General features: G+C 60.9%; 2 protein-coding genes across 3 annotated transcripts in view; one reads left to right on the top strand and one right to left on the bottom strand.

Moving 5' to 3' along the window:
- NAV1 (neuron navigator 1) overlaps positions 1-16,736 on the bottom strand; it is a 75,409-nt gene that overhangs the window by 52,694 nt on the left and 5,979 nt on the right. Inside the window, exons 2-4 of one of the 2 annotated variants that reach the window (XM_051771639.1) lie at positions 8,605-9,210; positions 8,011-8,111; positions 5,059-5,781 (exon numbers count right to left, since the gene is read on the bottom strand). In XM_051771639.1, coding sequence (XP_051627599.1) covers positions 5,059-5,781; positions 8,011-8,111; positions 8,605-9,185 — 1,405 coding nt within the window. In that variant the 5' untranslated portion in view covers positions 9,186-9,210. Of the gene's footprint in view, positions 1-5,058; positions 5,782-8,010; positions 8,112-8,604; positions 9,771-16,736 lie in introns of those variants that run through there. The other variant, XM_051771640.1, reaches the window with a different exon arrangement.
- Positions 15,774-16,352, top strand: LOC127462791 (uncharacterized). The gene has a single exon (XM_051771702.1). It carries the CDS (start codon positions 15,774-15,776, stop codon positions 16,350-16,352), a length of 579 nt encoding a protein of 192 aa, XP_051627662.1.

The following is a 16,736-nucleotide window of genomic DNA, read 5'->3' as shown; positions in this document are numbered from 1 at the left end:
AGAGACAAGTCTGGATTTATTTTTTTTCTCAGCCCTTTTTCCACACTGCTGTAATCACTGGGAATGTGGCACATCCCAAGCAGCTTCAGCAGAAGCTCTGGGACCCTCAGGTCACATTTCCAGACCTCTCCAGTCACTGCAGCCATCTCAGCTGGAGAGAGGAGATATCTACTACTCCCTGCCAGCTCCTGGGAGCAGGTTGGAAGCAGCAACATGACCATGTACCTCTCCCCTTTCTCCTTACCCCTACCCCGAAGTCAGGAGTCCAGCTCTGTGGGCAGAAGGAAATCAATCCCCATCCCAACAACCTCATCACACAGACGCTGTCACACAGGGGTCATAAGAGAGGAACAGCACTGGCAGTACCAGGGCAGCTACAGCGCTTTATGAGGCAATAACCCACTCCCATCACTGTGAAGAGCTACTTGGTCTCTGATCTCCACATGGTCTCCTGCCAGGGAGCCTGGCTACTGCTGCACAGCACTGCCACAGGTCCATTAGTGCTTAATTAAACTGTCAGGAACACCATGGGGCAGAGGGAGGAACACAGTGGGGCAGAGGTGCTCCTTTAAACCCACACCATGCACCTCCCAGCAAGGATGGGAGGGTATCAAGAGGGAATACCTTGGTAACCATCTTCACCGGGGTCGGGAACATCCTCATGCAGGATGTGTCAGACACCAGCCAAGTGTCTTTCCTGTGCTGTGGTATTTTTTTAAACTGACCACAGTGAGATGTGAAGCTCCTGCCTGCCATGGAGCCCATCTGCCTGTCCCAGCCCTTGGCTCTCCTCCCCACCACCCACCTGCCCAGCCAGCACCAGTACAAGCACAGCTGGGTGCTGTCCTGCCTGCATGTTGGCACCACAGGGGTACCAGGTCCCCACAGGCATGTGCTGCCCAGCGAGGACATCCCTGCTGTGCCACCTGGGGAAGGGTGGCATGGCCCACCCAAGGGCTGCAGGACTGAGATGGGTTATAGCTGCACCTGCAGAGTTTGGCAGGGCTGCAGACTCCTGCAGCGAGCATTTCGGGGAACACCATCTCCCCCGGGATCACGTGTGCCCGCCTGGGCTCCGGCCCACGCAACACCGACCTCTCATTCGCTGATGCGAATTAGCAGCCACTTAAGAGGCACTACATCCAGCAGGAGATGGACAAGGAAATAGCTGCAGAAAGCAGCTGCAGGCTCTCGGAGGTGCTCTGGGGAGCTCTAGGTAAGTGCCCATCACGCTGGGCACCGCACACACAGCCCGGACGTGCCCTTGCACACTCCTGTCCATCGCACACAGAGACGGGCACGGCCAGCTCTGCACAGCCAGCTCTGCCACCACGCCGGCCACGCATCCTCCGCCCCCTTCATCCTGTGGTTGGGAGCTGGTGTAATTAGCAACCCCAGCTGCCAGCCAGCTTTTATGAGAAGCCTCAGCCTTTGGTTGAAGCGAAATGTATAATTTGGAGGATGGAAATAGCCTCTACAAAGCGCATGTGGTCGCTGCGTCCTGGTGACCTCTCCTGGCTTGCGCAGGCTGCTCTGCTTTAAACGCGGTTCAGCTACAAAGGCTTCGGTGCCATCAAACAGATGAGGCAGTGGTGGTGACTGAATGAGAGGTAACACTTGGCTGCTACTGAACAAACTGTATTTTTGGCCAAGAGAGGCTTGGTAGTGGAGTGCTTCTGGCAGGAGGAGCGTGAGGTGGAGATGAGAACTCATGTGTGGAGACTAAAGACACAGAAGGTCTCTGGAAGCCACCTTGGCTGGTGAGGCCAGGAGCTCAGAGGCAGCATAGGCTTCTCAATACAGGTCAGTAGTTCAAGGACAAGTAGATCTGCCGAGGCTGGAAATCCCTGCAATTCCTGTCTCTCTCTCCTCAGCACAAACCGAGCTTGTGAGTTTTCCTGTGCCACTCTGGACAGGGTGCCCTCCAGTAGACATGGCCAAACAGCTCAGGCTGACATTTCTCTTGCCAAAGGGATTGATGGAAACAGTAGAGAGACCTTCCTTCCCTCCCTCCCAAGCACCTTCTAGCCATCAGGAGAAAGCTCCTCTCCTGGCCCTCCTCACCAGCCCACACAGGGCATGATGCCCACTCTCCTGGGATCCCATTCCTTGTGGGTCTATCTACACTGCAGGAACTACCCCTCCCCGAAAAAGTTAGATTGTGGAAGGTACTATTGCCCCCAGAGAAGGTTTCATCCTACTGGATTGCATCAGACAAAGCAAAGGGGTCAGGACTGGAGGCTCAGCATGCGTCCATGCTCGGGCATCCTCAGTCACGGTTGTGCCACCAGCACATACAAAGTGATGGAGTAGCCATCATCACTGCCACATTGCTCCCTTCTCTCTGCATCCCCAAGCTCCTGTTGGCATCCCCACCATACGGGCTGTCACAGCTTTAGGTAAGTAGGTGTGACTCAACATCACAACTCCATGAACGTGGGAAGTACAGCCCCACTAAAGGGAAGTGACGTTTCAGCAGACTGAAGCTCCTGCTCTGCCTACCCCAGGCTCTGCCCCCACCCAACACTGGACACAGCCCTCAGTCCCCCCTGCAGGAAGCCTGGCAGTCTTGTAAAATTATCTGTTTTGGCAAATCCTCAGCAGGAGATTCAGAAGACAGATTTGTCAGAGTCTGGTCCTCACGGGCCAGCCAACCAAGCCTTCAGGTGGTAAGTGCAGTCCAAATGGATGTTCAACACCTCCAAAGGTCAAGGTCAGCCCTGACTGACACAGGCAACAGCCCAGAAACCAAAGTGGGTGCTGGAGGCACTTCCACAACCCACAGTCTTCCTCAGCATGTGCACAAGTCCCTGTTGTGGACCTCTGGTACTCCCGCAACTGCCACAAACCAGGAGTTACTCCCATGTAGGCCAGTCCTGCAAGAATTTTTCTTGGGGGTGCTGAGGAAACCTCCACCTAAGAGCAAAGTGTCACAGGAGGGGACAGTGAGATTCTCCCAGGCATCCCAACACCAGTGAGGGGCAATCTGTCAGTCCCGTAAGTGACAAATCCTCCCGCAATCCTGCCCTGCTCCCACGGCATCTGGTGCTCCCATGGCATTAGGGCTAGGGATGGATGTCTGTGAGCCCAGCTGAGGAACCACCAGGGCAGCCAGGCTGACCTCCCATGTCCCACCTGCTCATCCCCATGGTCTGCCTGCCCACGCCTCAAGCTCACTCTGTGGCTTCCCAGTTGCAAGCCCTGGGATGCTCCAGCAGCTGGGACAGACCCTGCCAGGCAAGGAATGGGCAGGGTGCCCACCACCACTGCTGCTCCCATGGCTGGGCACAGCCAGGGGGCCAAGGGCGATGGGCTGGGAGGTTCCATGCCTGTGTGTCAGCACATGCCAGTGCCTGCTGTGCCAGAGCTCTGCGCTGGAGCAGGGGCTGTGATACCCCAAAGGCTCATGCAACATTCAGGGGTTTGCAGGGAACCAGACTCAGCAAGAGCAGCTTTACAGGTCCCTGGCTCCAGCACTTCCTCCAGCTCACTCCACATCTCCAAACCGCCGCCCCAAGCCCCAGCTGGAGTAAATCTCTCTCCTTTCTTCCCAAAGTCTATTCACTATGCAGTGAGAAGAAGGCATCTCAAGCCAGCTCAAGTGCCAGAGAAGCTCTTGGCTTGGGGGTCCCAGGCAGGCAACATCAAGGGACTGGACAGACCAGCCCTGCCTGTACTGCTGCTCCCCCCATCACTAACCACCAGGGCTTTACAGCTGGGCACCAGGAGCACCGCAATGGCTGTGCAGGGCTCCTTTGCCACCTTCTCACCCCAGTTTGCCAGACCAAACAGAGCTCTTGGGAGCCGTGGTCCTTGTCCAGCTGAGCCCACAGGCACTGATGGTCAGGACGCAGGGAGGAGAGGGTGCCAGGGGGAGGCAGAGGGCTCCCGAGGTGGCCACAGTTACTAGAGATCAGCACACAGCCATGAGGGAAAGGTGAGGGCTGGGCTCAGCCCCACCGAGACCCAGCACAGCAGCCCACTGTGCTCCCAAGGTCAGGGGCATGGCCAGCGCTTGCTGTTCTCATGGAAACCAACAAGCTGAGAGATCAAACGTGCCAGGACAGCAAGGCATAGGCAGCCACAGGCTGAAACCAGCTCACACAAACCCTGCAGCAGCATCCTTGGAGGACCCTCCTCTGCCAGAGCCCCAGACCTCAGAGGAGCTCTGGATCTGCCCAAAGCACGGCAGCAGCACAGACCCTTCGTACGGCACCTCCGCCTGCAGCCTCCCAAGGTCACCCCTGGGGTGACCCACCCCGATGGTGGGGAGCAGCTGTGGCACCCAGCCGGGCAACCTCCATCGTATTTGGGGGTGTCGAGACAAGGGGTAGCCGACAAGACACGTGGGGGAGGACAAGCTCCACCACCACCTGCCACTGCTCCTCATGAGGAGGAACTGCCATTCCGCCAAGGCAAGAGGTGGCTGTGCAGACCCTGATAGCACCTTCCCCCTTGGCATGCCTGGAAGATGCTCCAAGGGCTGGAGCCCCTCTTGCTATGAAGACAGGCTGGGAGAGCTGGGGGTGTTCAGCCTGGAGAAGAGAAGGCTCCTGGGAGACCTTACAGCTCCTTCCAGTGCCTAAAGGAGCTCCAAGAGAGCCGGAGAGGACTTGGACAAGGGATGGAGTGACAGGACAAGGGGGAATGGCTTCACACTGACAGAGGACAGGATTAGATGGGGTATTGGGAAGAAATTCTTCCCTGGGAGGGTGGGGAGGCCCTGGCACAGATTGCCCAGAGAAGCTTGGCTGCTCCATCCCTGGAAGTGTCCAAGGCCAGGTTGGACAGGGCTTGGAGCAACCTGGGATAGTGGAAGGTGTCCCTGGCAACGGCAGGGTGGAACGAGATGAGCTCTGAGGTCCCTTGCAATCCAAACCATTCTGTAATTCAAAGACCGACTGGGGTCTCCGAGACCGATGGGTCCTTCCCCCTCAGCATCCCTTCGCTGAGGACACCGAGGTGGCCACTGGCGGGTCCCCCTCGGGGCGTCAGGAGCCCCGACGGCTCCGGCCGCCGCCTCCCTCACCCCCCTCCCACGCCGACGGCTGCACTCACCCAGCATCTGGCTGAAGAGCAGCTGCTCCAGGTCGCCCAGCACCGTCACCACCAGCTCGGGGTCCACCTTCAGGTACGGCTTCTCCTCGGTGCCCGCCGCCACCGCCGGCCCCTTCCCGCCCAGCAGCTCGTCGTCGCATTTGCCGCCGCCGCCACCTCCGCCGCCCGCCTCGGGGGCCTTGCTGAGGGGCTTCACCTCGGCGTAGGGCCCGCGGGGGATGCGGCTCGGCTTCCCGGCGGGGGGCGGCTTGGCGGGGCCGGCGGGGCGCGGCGACAGCAGCGAGTGCTCGGAGCGGGACAGGCTCCGCGACATGGCGGGCGCGTCCCGCCCGCGGGGGCCGCCGCGCCCGCCGCCCCCCGCCGCCGCCGCCCCCGGCGCCGCCGCCTTGGCCATGTCGTCGCTCCAGCGGGGCTCGTAGAGCTGCCGCTTCTTCTCGGCGTCGGTGAGGAAGGCGAGGTTGGTGAGCGACTTCTGCTTGCGCAGGTTGGAGCCGGCCGGCAGCCGCCCCTCCGCGCTGCTCGCCTTGAAGACGCGCAGCTCCGCGCCCCGCGGCCCCGCCGCCGCCGCCGCCTTCGCCCGCTTCGGCATCACGGCGCCGCCGTCGGGGCCCCGCCGGTAGCCGCGCTCCTCCTCGCCCAGCTCCACGTCGGGAAGGCTCTTGAGGTTGCTCCCCAGCATCCCCGCGCTGCAATCATTTAACCCGCCGGGCGCTGCTGCTGCCGCTGCGGCACCGAGGACACACCGGGCGAGACAAGAGGGAGAGGCGCCGTCAGCGCCCGCCCCACCGGCCGAGGCGGAGCAGGGCGGGGATGGCGCGGGCCGGGAGGGGAGTGGGGGGCGGGTGAGCGGCGCGGCCCCACCTCGCCGCTCCGCCGCCGGCAGGACACTGCGAACCAGCGGAATGTCAGGGGCGAACAAAAAGGGCCCGCCCTCCTCTGGCGCGGACGGGGGGGGCGGGGCCGCGGCGCGAGCAGGGAGGGAGGGGAGGGGGCGCGCGCCGAGGGGCGGGGCCGGGCGGGGGCGCGCGCCGGGGGTGGGAGGGGCGGGAAGGACCCCCCGGGGCGGCGGGACCCGAACGGGAGCTCCGGGAGCGAGCGGGGCCCGCGGGACAGAGCGGGACCCCGGGGGCAGCGGTGGGACCCCCCGGAGCACTGGATCCGTGCGGGTCCCTAGGGTGACACAGGAACCCCGGGGGCGAGGTTTGGAGCTGGCAGGCGCGGTGCTGGTGCACCCGTGGGTGCCGTGGGGGGCTGCCCCCCGCACCGAGCCCGTCCCGCAGCCCCTCGCAGGCAGCGATGTGCCGGGTGCCCGATGGCAGAGGTGTGAAGCCAGAGGGGTGGGGTCCCACGCCCCAGCGCCCTGTATTGAAGCACCCCCTGTCCCGCCTGACACGGACCCCACATCCAGGCTAACACTGCACATCCATCCCCAGGGGGGCAAAACGTCCCCATTTCACCCCAAATGGTGTGGGAAGAGCCTGGGTTCACCCTCCCCCGGGAGCCCCCCGAGGGACACCGTGGTCCCCAAACACAGTGGTTCCTCTTCAGCGATCCAGGGGAATTAAGGGGGAGGAGGGGGGGGGGGGGGGGAGAGGGGGAGTGGGATCTGGTTATCATCATTTTTCATTAATTACCCGTCCCTCGGAAGGGGTGAATTAAGTCTATTTGGTGACCTCACGCGGGCTGCCATGGCAACCGCCGGGAAATATTGCATTAGAGCCCATCACTGCTGCCGAGATAAGGACGGGAGGGCCGGGGGCGGCGCGTGCCCCCCAGCCCACCCCCGGGAGGGTGTTCCGGGGTTCAGCCCGTGGTACTGCTGAGGAGTCCCAAAATAATGCAATATGAATGGGACGGTAAAGGGTGGCCAAAAAAAACAACGTTTTGCACCAAAAGGTGCTGCTGGGGCAGGATGGTTGCACAAACTGCACCCCGAAGGGCCCTCTGTGGGGGGCAAATCTGCGGGTGTTGTGTCATTTTGGGGCTGAGGAGGTGACCCTTGGGGCCTCCCAATGTCCCGTATACCCTCTGGCTGGGTCCAACGGAGCCCCGGGAGGTGCCGCGGGCCGGAGTGACTGGAGGGAAGGAAAGGAGCCGGCCCCTTCCCCAGCGCCAAACCCGCTCGGCCTCATCCCAAAACCTCCCCAAGGTCTTCAGGCAGCTGCGCTGGGCGCATGCCAGCCCCGCTTACTCCCTCCTGCTTCCTCCCGGAACACCCTCCAGCTCGCGCCCGGTTTCAGCGCTTCCCAAATCGGGGCTCAGCGCTGAACCCCCTTATCCTCTGGCTGCGGTGCCGGGCCCCCGCGTCAAAGACGGGCTCTGTCTGGAGCCACCTCATCTCTGACCGACTTTTGTCCCTTCAAATCACCCGGCCAAGCTCCTGGCTCTCTTTTTTCCCCGTCCCTGCACATCCCTGGAGCATCCCGCCATCCTCCGCTGCCGCTGCCCTGGCAACCGCCGCCCCAGCATCCCTCCAGGAACCGCCCCAAAATCTCCCCCCGAAGCAAGAGCCAGAGGGGACTGGGGCGTCCCCAACATTGCAGCGGGGAGCTCGTATTCAGCCCTCGGGAAAGCGGGTGATCCGGCGGTGGGTGTGAGGAGCCAGCAGCGCCGCGGCACCCGCCCCCGCGCCGGCTCCTTAGAAATGGGTCATTCCTGGAGCTCGCTGAGAAACTGGGAAGAGGGGGGAAAGGAGCCAAGCGGAGTGATGTCCCGGCGTCGTCCCCGCAGGATTCAGTCCCCTGTGCCCACCGCTGTGTAGGGTTTTGGCCTACACAGGATGCGGGAACTGCAGCCGAGCCCTTCCCAGGGGAGTTGGGGCACCTCCAGTGTGTGGGGGTTCCTCCCGCCACCCCACCGACCTCCAGTCCTGGCTCCCGTCCAGCACGAGCCTCTGCCCTCTGGCACCGGCAGGACCCCCCCGCCATTCCCGGGAAACCCCCCTGGACTCACTCAGGCCTCTGGGTTTGGGGTCACAGCCAGGTTGCTCTGCAGGACCAGGACACTCTTCACCTGAGGACGCGGCCCTCTCCTGCTCCCGGTTCTCCTGCAGCCTGGGGGCAGAGGGGAATGAGGGTGGGGAAGCAGGGGCACATCACGGTGTGCAGCCAGCTGGGAACCCCCAGGAGATGGGAACATGATGCCATGGGCTCTGCCAGGGTCTGGGGACACTGGTCTCATAATAGTGGGGTCCCAGGGCACCCTGTTCCCCACTGAGTCCTTCCCCTGCCCCTCATCAGCTCCCATGGGTGCCCCAGGAACCCCCAGCACCCCAAGTTCAGTGGGAACTCATCTTTTGGTTCAGAGTCCCAGACCCAACCCCTCCATTTCCCGTGACCACACCCACTGTACCTACCAGCCTCCCCGTGTCCCCATACCCCCCCAGCCCCATGTCCCCCTGTCTCCAGGCCCCCCCACAGCCCCACCATTCCCTGCCACTGTGTCCCCCTGTCCCCATGCTCCCCCACAGCCCCCCATTCCCTGTCCCCATGCCCCCCCGCCCCCATGTGTCTCTGCCCCCATACCTCCCCGTCTCCAAGCACTCACCGGTAGTGGAAGGGTGCCACGGTGGCAGTGACGGGGTGGCTGTGCAGGGGGCCTGAGGAGAAGGTGATGGCCCCTGACCCAAATACGGGGCCCCTCCCCTGTGAGCCACCATGGGACTCATCCCCTGTCCCCGCCATGGCTGCTCCGCTGCCCTTCCCAGGGGACCCCTCCGGCCATCCCCCCGCCCTGCCCTGTGCTGATGGAGCTTTGGGCAGCTCCGTGGGCTCCCCCACCCTGCCTGCCCCTCTCCTCCCGCTGCCCACTGCCTCTGGAGGCTTCCCAGGGGAAACCAGGGGTCTTGCCAGGGCTTTCTGCCTGCCACGAAGGGGGACACTGGGGCTTTCCTCCCTGCTCTTGGCTGGCTCACGGCCGGCAGCTTTGCCAGTGCCTTTGGGCTTGAGGGTCTTGGGGGCTGGCACCGTCCCTGGCCAGGGGGACAGAGCCCTGTGGGGGACGGGGGACCCTGGGGTGCTGGGGGGGGCTGCTGTGTGCAGCTTGCCATGGGTTATGGCACGGGGCACTGGGATGGCGGAGGGGTAGTGGCTGCGGCCACTGGAGTTGACGTTGGCCATCCTGTTCATCCTGGCGAGGCAGCTGCTGGCAAGGCTGTGGAGGGAGAGGAGGGTTGGTCACTGCCCAGCACAGCATGGGGGGGCACACCAGACCCTGGTCATGGTCTGCACTGGCTGTGGGTGCTGCCTGTCCCCACCCCAGGAGGAGGACACTGCATCCCAACCTCCAGGGTGAGGACACACATGATGTCCTCCAACAGGGCCAGGGCGTATGTGATGTCCTCCCCCAGGGAGCCTATGGAGCCCATCCCTACATCCCCAGGTCCCTGTGGCAGGTCTCTTCAGTAACGACATATGGGCACAGACCCTCACCAGGTCAGGCTGCACCACAGGCAGGACAGGCCCCTCTTGGCCACTCAAAACCTTCTCCTGGTCCCCAAAACCACCTCCTGGTCAAACAAGACTGTCCCCTGGCCACCCAAGCCCATCTCCCAGACATCTGAGGCCACCTCCTGGCCACCTAGGACCACCTCCTGGTCATCCAAGACTGTCTCCTGGCCATCAAAGACCAACTTTTTTCACCTGAGACCATCTTCTGTGGCACCTTCTAGTGGCAGAGGACCAGCTTTGTGACCCCATCTACTGGTGTCTGTGTCCCACCCCCACAATGGAGTGCCCTCCACCTCCCCAACATCCCCACACACAGTGCCACCTGCCCCATCTCTCCATGCTCCCACTCTCATCTTGCCCCTTGGTGACCCTTCCTGGCGCCACCCTTCAGACTGTGCTCTGTGTCCCCTTGCTCCATGTGATGAGAATGGGGTCTCAGCAACCCCCTCATCCCATCCAAAGCATCCAGAACCAGGCAGAGCCATCTTTGCTAACACTGGTGACAGGGATGTTGGCATGGTCACAGTGAGTGGAGGAGCTCATCACTCTCACAGGGTTTGCCTGGGCAGGCAGAGCAGAGCTCAGCCAGGAAATCAACCATGGAGCAAAGCTCTGTCTCCAACCACCTCCCACCTGCAGCTCTTCAGGAAAAGCCTCAAAACTCAAAGAAAAAGGTTTTCTTCAGGGGATGGAGTGACCTCTAGAAAAGATGGGGAGCTGTAGCCCCACAGACGCCAGGTGCCACAAATCTCCCGGGACACACATTTTGCATGTTGCTCCAGTGTGGTTTTGTTCAGCGTCCTTGAAGGAAAACCTCTGGGGAGTGGAGCAGATGTTTTTTGGGGTTCCTGGCCATTCTAGGGAGGACCATCTGCTCCAGGTTGGCCACCCATGGTGGGGGTTCCTCTGCCCGAGCTGCTTTAGTGTTGGGTGAGTGCAGTGAGCACAGGAGGGTCCAGCGAGTGCATTCGGGGCTGTGCTGGAGCCCACCAAGGCTGTTCCTGGCAGACTGGAGAATGCAGCTGCCCAGGTACGCCCACACACACCCACTCTGCCAAACCACCTGGCTGAGATGGGCCTTCTCCAGAGCTGGAAAGGTTTCTTGGTAAGCCCTGAGGTGCAGGGGCACCCTGATGGGAACAGCACCCAGCCCCAGCCCTGCACCCATTGCATCTCCCGGCAGAGGGGATGAACAAAGTCCAAAAATGTCCCAAACCACCCTGTTTAGCCTCTTCCCCACTGCAAGGTGCCCTGAGCCCTGCTCCCCTCAGGCTTTTGGGGATCTGAAAGGACCAAGCCATGCCCCACATTCTCTCCCCAGCAGGAGTGGCCACGTCCCTGCCACAGGCAGTGCTGGGATGAACACACTCAAATTCCCTTTCTCCAGACCCACATGAGCTGAATCACTTGATCAGGGAGCCATGGGTCACGGGGAGAAGGGCTGATGCAGCAGATGAGATCAAGGAATCACAGCGCTGACTCCAGCACCAGCCAGGAGCTGCAAAGGTCTTTCCAAGGCAGTTTTGATTAAGGGGCAGAGGGAACTGATACTCTGGGCTTGCCCTCACTGAAGCTTTTGAAACACCCAGGAGCTTTTTCTCTCTCCCCATACGCCAACTGAGCTGTCTCTGCCTCTGCTCACCGTGGTCATGGCCCCAGGCCAGGGCACTGGTGGGTGGAGGCAGGACTGGGACAGGCTCTTGGTGGTCTCTGGGACAGATCCATCCTTGAGTCACTGCAAGGTGTGGGATGGAGGCAGGCATGGGGGCTCTACCACTCCCATGGGGGCACATAGATCTGTATCCAGCTGGGGGGGCAACCATAGTCCCCAGTGTGGGGCCCTGTGCTGGCACCAGCCCACACCCAAGGGTGCTGCAAGGTGGGCAGTAGGAGCCAGGCCAGCCTTTCCCTGTGCCAAAGGTCACTCCTGGGAGTGCAGTGGCCAGAGCTCAGCATCCAGCTGAAGACCAGCTCATTCTCAGGGGCACAGTGCTCCCAATCCAGTTGTGAATATCAGCAGCACCTCAGCCTTTTCCTGGTCTGTGTCCCACAATCCATGCTTACAAACCCCAATTCTGCACTTTTTTCCCTTCTCCTTAAGGCAGCCCCGTGCCCCAGGAGTGCTGTGCCTGTGGGCAGAGCAGTTTGAAGCCTTGAGCAAAATACCTCGTGCAAACACAAACAGGGTTGACCTTCATAGAATCATGGAATGGTCTGGGTTGGAAGGGACCTTACAAAGCATCTCATTCCAACCCCCTGCCATGGGCAGGGACACCTTCCACTAGACCAGGTTGCTCCAAGCCCTGTCCAACCTGGCCTTGAACACTTCTAGGGATAAGAGGACCTTCCTCCTCACAGGCATGAGGATGCCCAGGATGGGGTGAAGAGCCAGCAAAGCTCCAGCCTTATGGACATGAGTGGTGAAACCATCACTCCCAACTCACCCATTTCACCCCAAGGTCCCTCACACAAATATCTCCCGCCCCAGGGGCTGCTGCTGGTGCATTTTCTCCTAACACAGTGGGAGATCATCTGCCCCAACTCCATAAAACCTGTCCCAAGATCCTCCTTAACCAACTCAGAGTGAAAAAAACTTCATCTAGTTTCATGCTACAACCTTACTTTCCCTGGCACCCACTGAGCACCACCAGCATGCAGCACCCCTCCTGCCCTGCCCTGGGCACGTGGCATCAGGGCTGTAACCAGATTTTGCAGATTGTTTTTTTCCACTTTGAATTTCTCTCTTGTGAACACAACCTTCCATTTCTCCCCTCAGAGCCCACCAGTGATGCCACAACCTGCAGAAGAAGCCAAAGCTGCCACACTGGCCACAAGAAAATCAATCCTCCTCTTGTGCTCTCAGGATTGAGGTTTCTCAGGAGATGCCAGTTCCTGCTGGGAACCAGGCTTGGAGCAGTCCTTTTCCCACCACACACACCTCAGGTATCTCCGAGGGCACCCATCGCTCCGCTGCCTCCAGCTGAGTATGGTTGAGCCCTCCTCGGGCTTCACCCTGCTCTGGAGATGCCAGGGGCTTCCTGGGGGATGGCTGAGGGGAAATGTGGATGCAGTCCCACTTCCCTACACTGTGTCACCAGCTGGACCCAGGGATGCCACCAAAGGGATAAATTAAAGTGACTCCCACCAAGTCCCTATTTCTGCCAGCAGCCCCAGGAGGAGCCACTGCCCCCTACACATCCACCCCCAACCAGCACAAACTAAAACCATTCCTGGGCAAGATTCAGCCCATTCTTCTTCCCAAATAATTCTTCCTTTGCCTCCAGACTGATTTTACCCCATTCAAGCTCTGCCCCCAGAGCTGAGTGCCCCTGGTGTGTGCCCCATGTGTCACCCTGGCAGGGGAGCAGGCGAGCCCCCCGTCATGCTGTGTCACGCTGGCATCCTGCCACCTCTCTGCCCAGCTAAAGCAGGTCATGGCTTGACCCAGTTACACCCAGCAGCTCCTTTGCAATTAGCTCAGAAGGGAAACAACTTTCTCCTTCAATGCAACCCAGGAACAGCTCTCGGGAACCAGCTGCTGCTCACCCTCCAGGTAATATGAGCACCAGGAACTTGCACCTGATGCTTTAATTTGGGGACTTTCACCTGCTGGGTGAGTTTTTGGCCCGGTCACTTCCCCAGGTACCAGCTTAGGATTGTTAGGTCTCATGGTAGTGGAAAGCAGCAGGTGCACATGAGGTATTTTAGCACCAGAGGATATTTTGGAGCAGCTGCAGCAGTGCTGTGGGCAGCAGACCCCTGTGTGAGTGCCAGGGCTGAGCCCCCTGGGCAGCCAGAGGTGTTCACCTCCCAACCAAGGGGAGGATGCTCATCCCAGCTGTCTCCAGAGCTCAGGTCTTGAGGTGGAACTTGAGTTTTCCCTGAGTTAAAGACCTTTAATCCCAGAGGCAAGGTTGTTTCTGATCCCTTCAGATGATGCCGTTCACAGAGATGCGGGTGTTCACATTGAAGGAAAATGACACAGACCTTGGACAAGCTGTGTCCTTCACCCCAGGACAAACACAAGCCAGCACATCCCTGAAGGCATCTTCCTCAAAGAGGCATCTGTTGTGCCCAGAGCTTAAGCTGCTTCCTCAGCCCCGTGTCCAAATCCATCCCACACGTGCGATTTTAGCAGCCAGAAATGAACAGGGACCTGGAGCCTGGTCTCATTTCATGTCCCCATTTCCATGACCCAGAGGGGTCACTGGAGCATCCCCAGCATTGAAGCAGATCCATTTTGGAGCCATCCATCACCTGAGCCAAGCTGGGAACAGTCTATGACACTGCAGGGGCTACACCAAAGAGCTGAAGCCCCCACAGTGCCTTGGAGGGAGCCAATCTCTGTCTCTCCCATGGTCCCAAGAGAACAGCTAACAGCTCTGGAAGTGTTTTGCTCTGTATTTTGGGGATGACTTTTATAAAGCAGAGAAAATTCTCTCTTATCTCTCACAGGTGAGATCCCTGTCAGGGGTGAAACGCTGCTCCATGCCCTGGGGTAACTGTGGAAGGAGTCTGAGCATGGACACTGAGTGATGGAAAAGGTGTTCAACCCCTCAGCCTCTGCTGACAAATTGCTGCCACTCCATGCCTCAGTTTCCCCACCCTGACATGGCCTCTGCAAGGGGTGAAGGAGCTGAAACCAGGCTGAGAAATAGCAATAAAGGAGGATGGATCCTTCCCTGGGTGTCCTGGGCTGAAGAGCAGCTTTGTAAATTGGGAACCATCCTTGAGACACCCTTGGGACCGGCAGCACAGGAACGCCAGGGGCTGCAGCAGATCTGGACATGTTGGGTGTCCCTGGGGAGATACTCAGGGACCGCAAAGCATCCTACGTTTTAAAGGGTGTGGGTGGAGGGGTGAACCCCAGGCTGTGAGTGGCCTGAGGAGGTGAGCCCCGCCAAGAGTTCCAGTGCCGTGACACAGCTACTCCCAAAAGCTGCTCCCTGCACCTCGCAGCCCTGTGCAGGATCCGGCTTCGAGCTGCCGTCAGGGATGGCAGTGCTCCAGCACAGCCTCCTCCCTGGCACGCTCGGGAAGGGTGACAAAGAAAAGGCTCCTTGTGACACAAGAGACATAAAACTTTCCTAAGAGAAACAAAGGGAGCCAGGGCAGAAAGGGGCCTTCAGAGGAGAACAAACTACTGATTCAGCCACCAGCCCCAGCCCTCCAGCCCCTGTGCCCTGGCCGGGAGCTGGCCTGCCCACCACCAGTGTCACTGCCTGGGACACTGCCACCATCCACATCGCCACGGAACCAGGCTGGGTCCTTCCTCAGGGAGGTCTCGCTGCTCCCCTCTCCCTGCCCTCCAGAGGGCAATGCCAGGGTAGAGGGTGCGCTCGCCAGGCTGGGTGCAGGCAGGTGGTTCTCCTGGGTGCAGTCAGTGGATGGGCAGCTGGGAGGGAGGGGAGGCTGGGCAGGCCCAGCTCTTCCTGTCCTAGTTGGCTGTTCCCCTCAGCACGATGCTGAGGGCTCTGGGAGCTGTTTGGAGATGGGCTGTGTCCTGGGAGGAGCTGAAGGACAGAAACCGGCTGTTGTCTGAGCAGAGATCATTAAAAAAATCACAGAATCGTTCAGGTTGGAAAAGTCTTCCAAGATCATCAAGTCCAACTGCTAACCCAGCACTGCCATGTCCACCACAAAACCATGTCCCCAAGTGCCAGATCTACACGTTTTTTTGAACATTTCCAGGGATGCCCAGCTCGTAGCCGTAGCACTAATCCCTGATTTAGCCCCTCCACAGCAATCCCATTAGCCACTTAACCCACTTCAATAGAACCTACTCTGAGCAAAGCTGAGCTTGGAGCTGGACCTGCTGTAGCAGCCGCTGCCACCGACCCCCGGGTACGGCCTGGAGACCGAGCTCTGGGCTGGGCTGTGCCCGGCACAAATCCCTCTGTGGGGTGAGGTTGGATGCTCTGGGGCTGGGACAGACCCCGGGACCTGTGCGGGGGTCTGTGCAAGGGACTGCGTGAGAGCCTGTGGGAGGGACCGTGTGAGGGGCTGTGCAAGGGTCCTCGACGTCGAAGGCTTCTCCCCGGGGATATCCCGGGTCCCAGTGGCTCGGGCCACACAGTGCCCACTGCCGCACGGTTCCCCGTGTCCCCCCTGTCCTTCCCCATCCCGCGGGTCTCTCCCTGAGGCGGTTCCTGCCGGCGGGTCCGACACGCCCTGGGCCGGAGCAACTGGACACCGGGGTAGGGGTGTCCTCCCCGCCGGGAAGGACCCCCCGGAGGCGGATATTTGGGCTGCCCGGGGCGGAGGGGCATGGGGGACATCCCCGGCCCCCGTGCTAGGGACGTTCAGGAGGCGCGGGTGCTGGACAGCTCCACCCGGGGCACCGCCCCCCCGGTACCGCCCCCCGGCCGGTGTCACCCCCGGCCCCGACCGGTGTCACCTCCACCCCGCTCGGTACTGCATCCCTGGTCGGTGTCACGTCCCCGAGGCCGGTGTCACCCTCCCCTCCGCCGGGTACCACCCCCGGGACCGGTGTCTCCCCTTCGGCCCGGTGCCGCCTCCCCCAGCCGGCGCATCCCCCTCCGGAACCGGTGTCATCCCCTGGAGCCCGTGTCCGTCCCCTCGCCGGTGTCCCCTGGTCCGGCATTGGCCGCACCGCCCATGGCCGATGGTGCCTGTCCCCCTCGGGTCACCGCCGCCAGCCCAGGGCCAGCGGAGCGAGTCCCCGGGGACCAGCCCAGGGCCCAGGCCTCCCGACCCCTCGGCTGCGTGTCTGGGACGGAGCCATCTGTCCAGTGTCTGGTGCCATCTGTCCCCCAGCAGCGCTGCCTGTCATGTCCCGGTGTCTCCAGCCCCCACAGGGACCAAGGCTGTCCTTCCGTGAGGTGACACTCTGCTGAACCCTCTCCAGGTGCCCCTGCAGTGAAGGGCTGCCTGGAAGGGTTTGGGTTGTTCCTGGTGATCTCCCACACTCTTCAGACTCCCCAGTCCCCCTGTGCTAAGAAGAGCCTTGATGTGGTTGGTAGCCCCACAACTGGCACACAGACCATCACTGGGCATTGCAGAGCCCAGGATCCCCTCAACATCCAGCACCGTGGTCAAAATGCAACATCTCCTGTTGCATGTCTTGAGGGCTTCAAAACCTCCCCAAACTCTTCCCTGAACCTCAAGGGCCAAGGATCCCCCAGTGCCAGATCAAGCCCTGGGCCAGGAGCCGTCCTGCAGCTCTGGTGACATTCGGCTGAACCCTTTTCTGGGCCAAAACTCCATAGA

The sequence above is a fragment of the Manacus candei genome, unplaced genomic scaffold, assembly GCF_025592945.1.
Source record: "Manacus candei isolate 608988 ecotype Guabito, Panama unplaced genomic scaffold, ASM2559294v1 h1tg000139l, whole genome shotgun sequence".
NCBI lineage: Eukaryota > Metazoa > Chordata > Aves > Passeriformes > Pipridae > Manacus > Manacus candei.
Note: the sequence above shows the minus strand (reverse complement) of the source record. Positions and strands in the feature narration are given on the sequence as shown.

Bases quoted from the DNA above. Each gene is read 5' to 3' on its own strand.
- LOC127462791 (XM_051771702.1), top strand. From the start codon at position 15,774: ATGGGGGACATCCCCGGCCCCCGTGCTAGGGACGTTCAGGAGGCGCGG.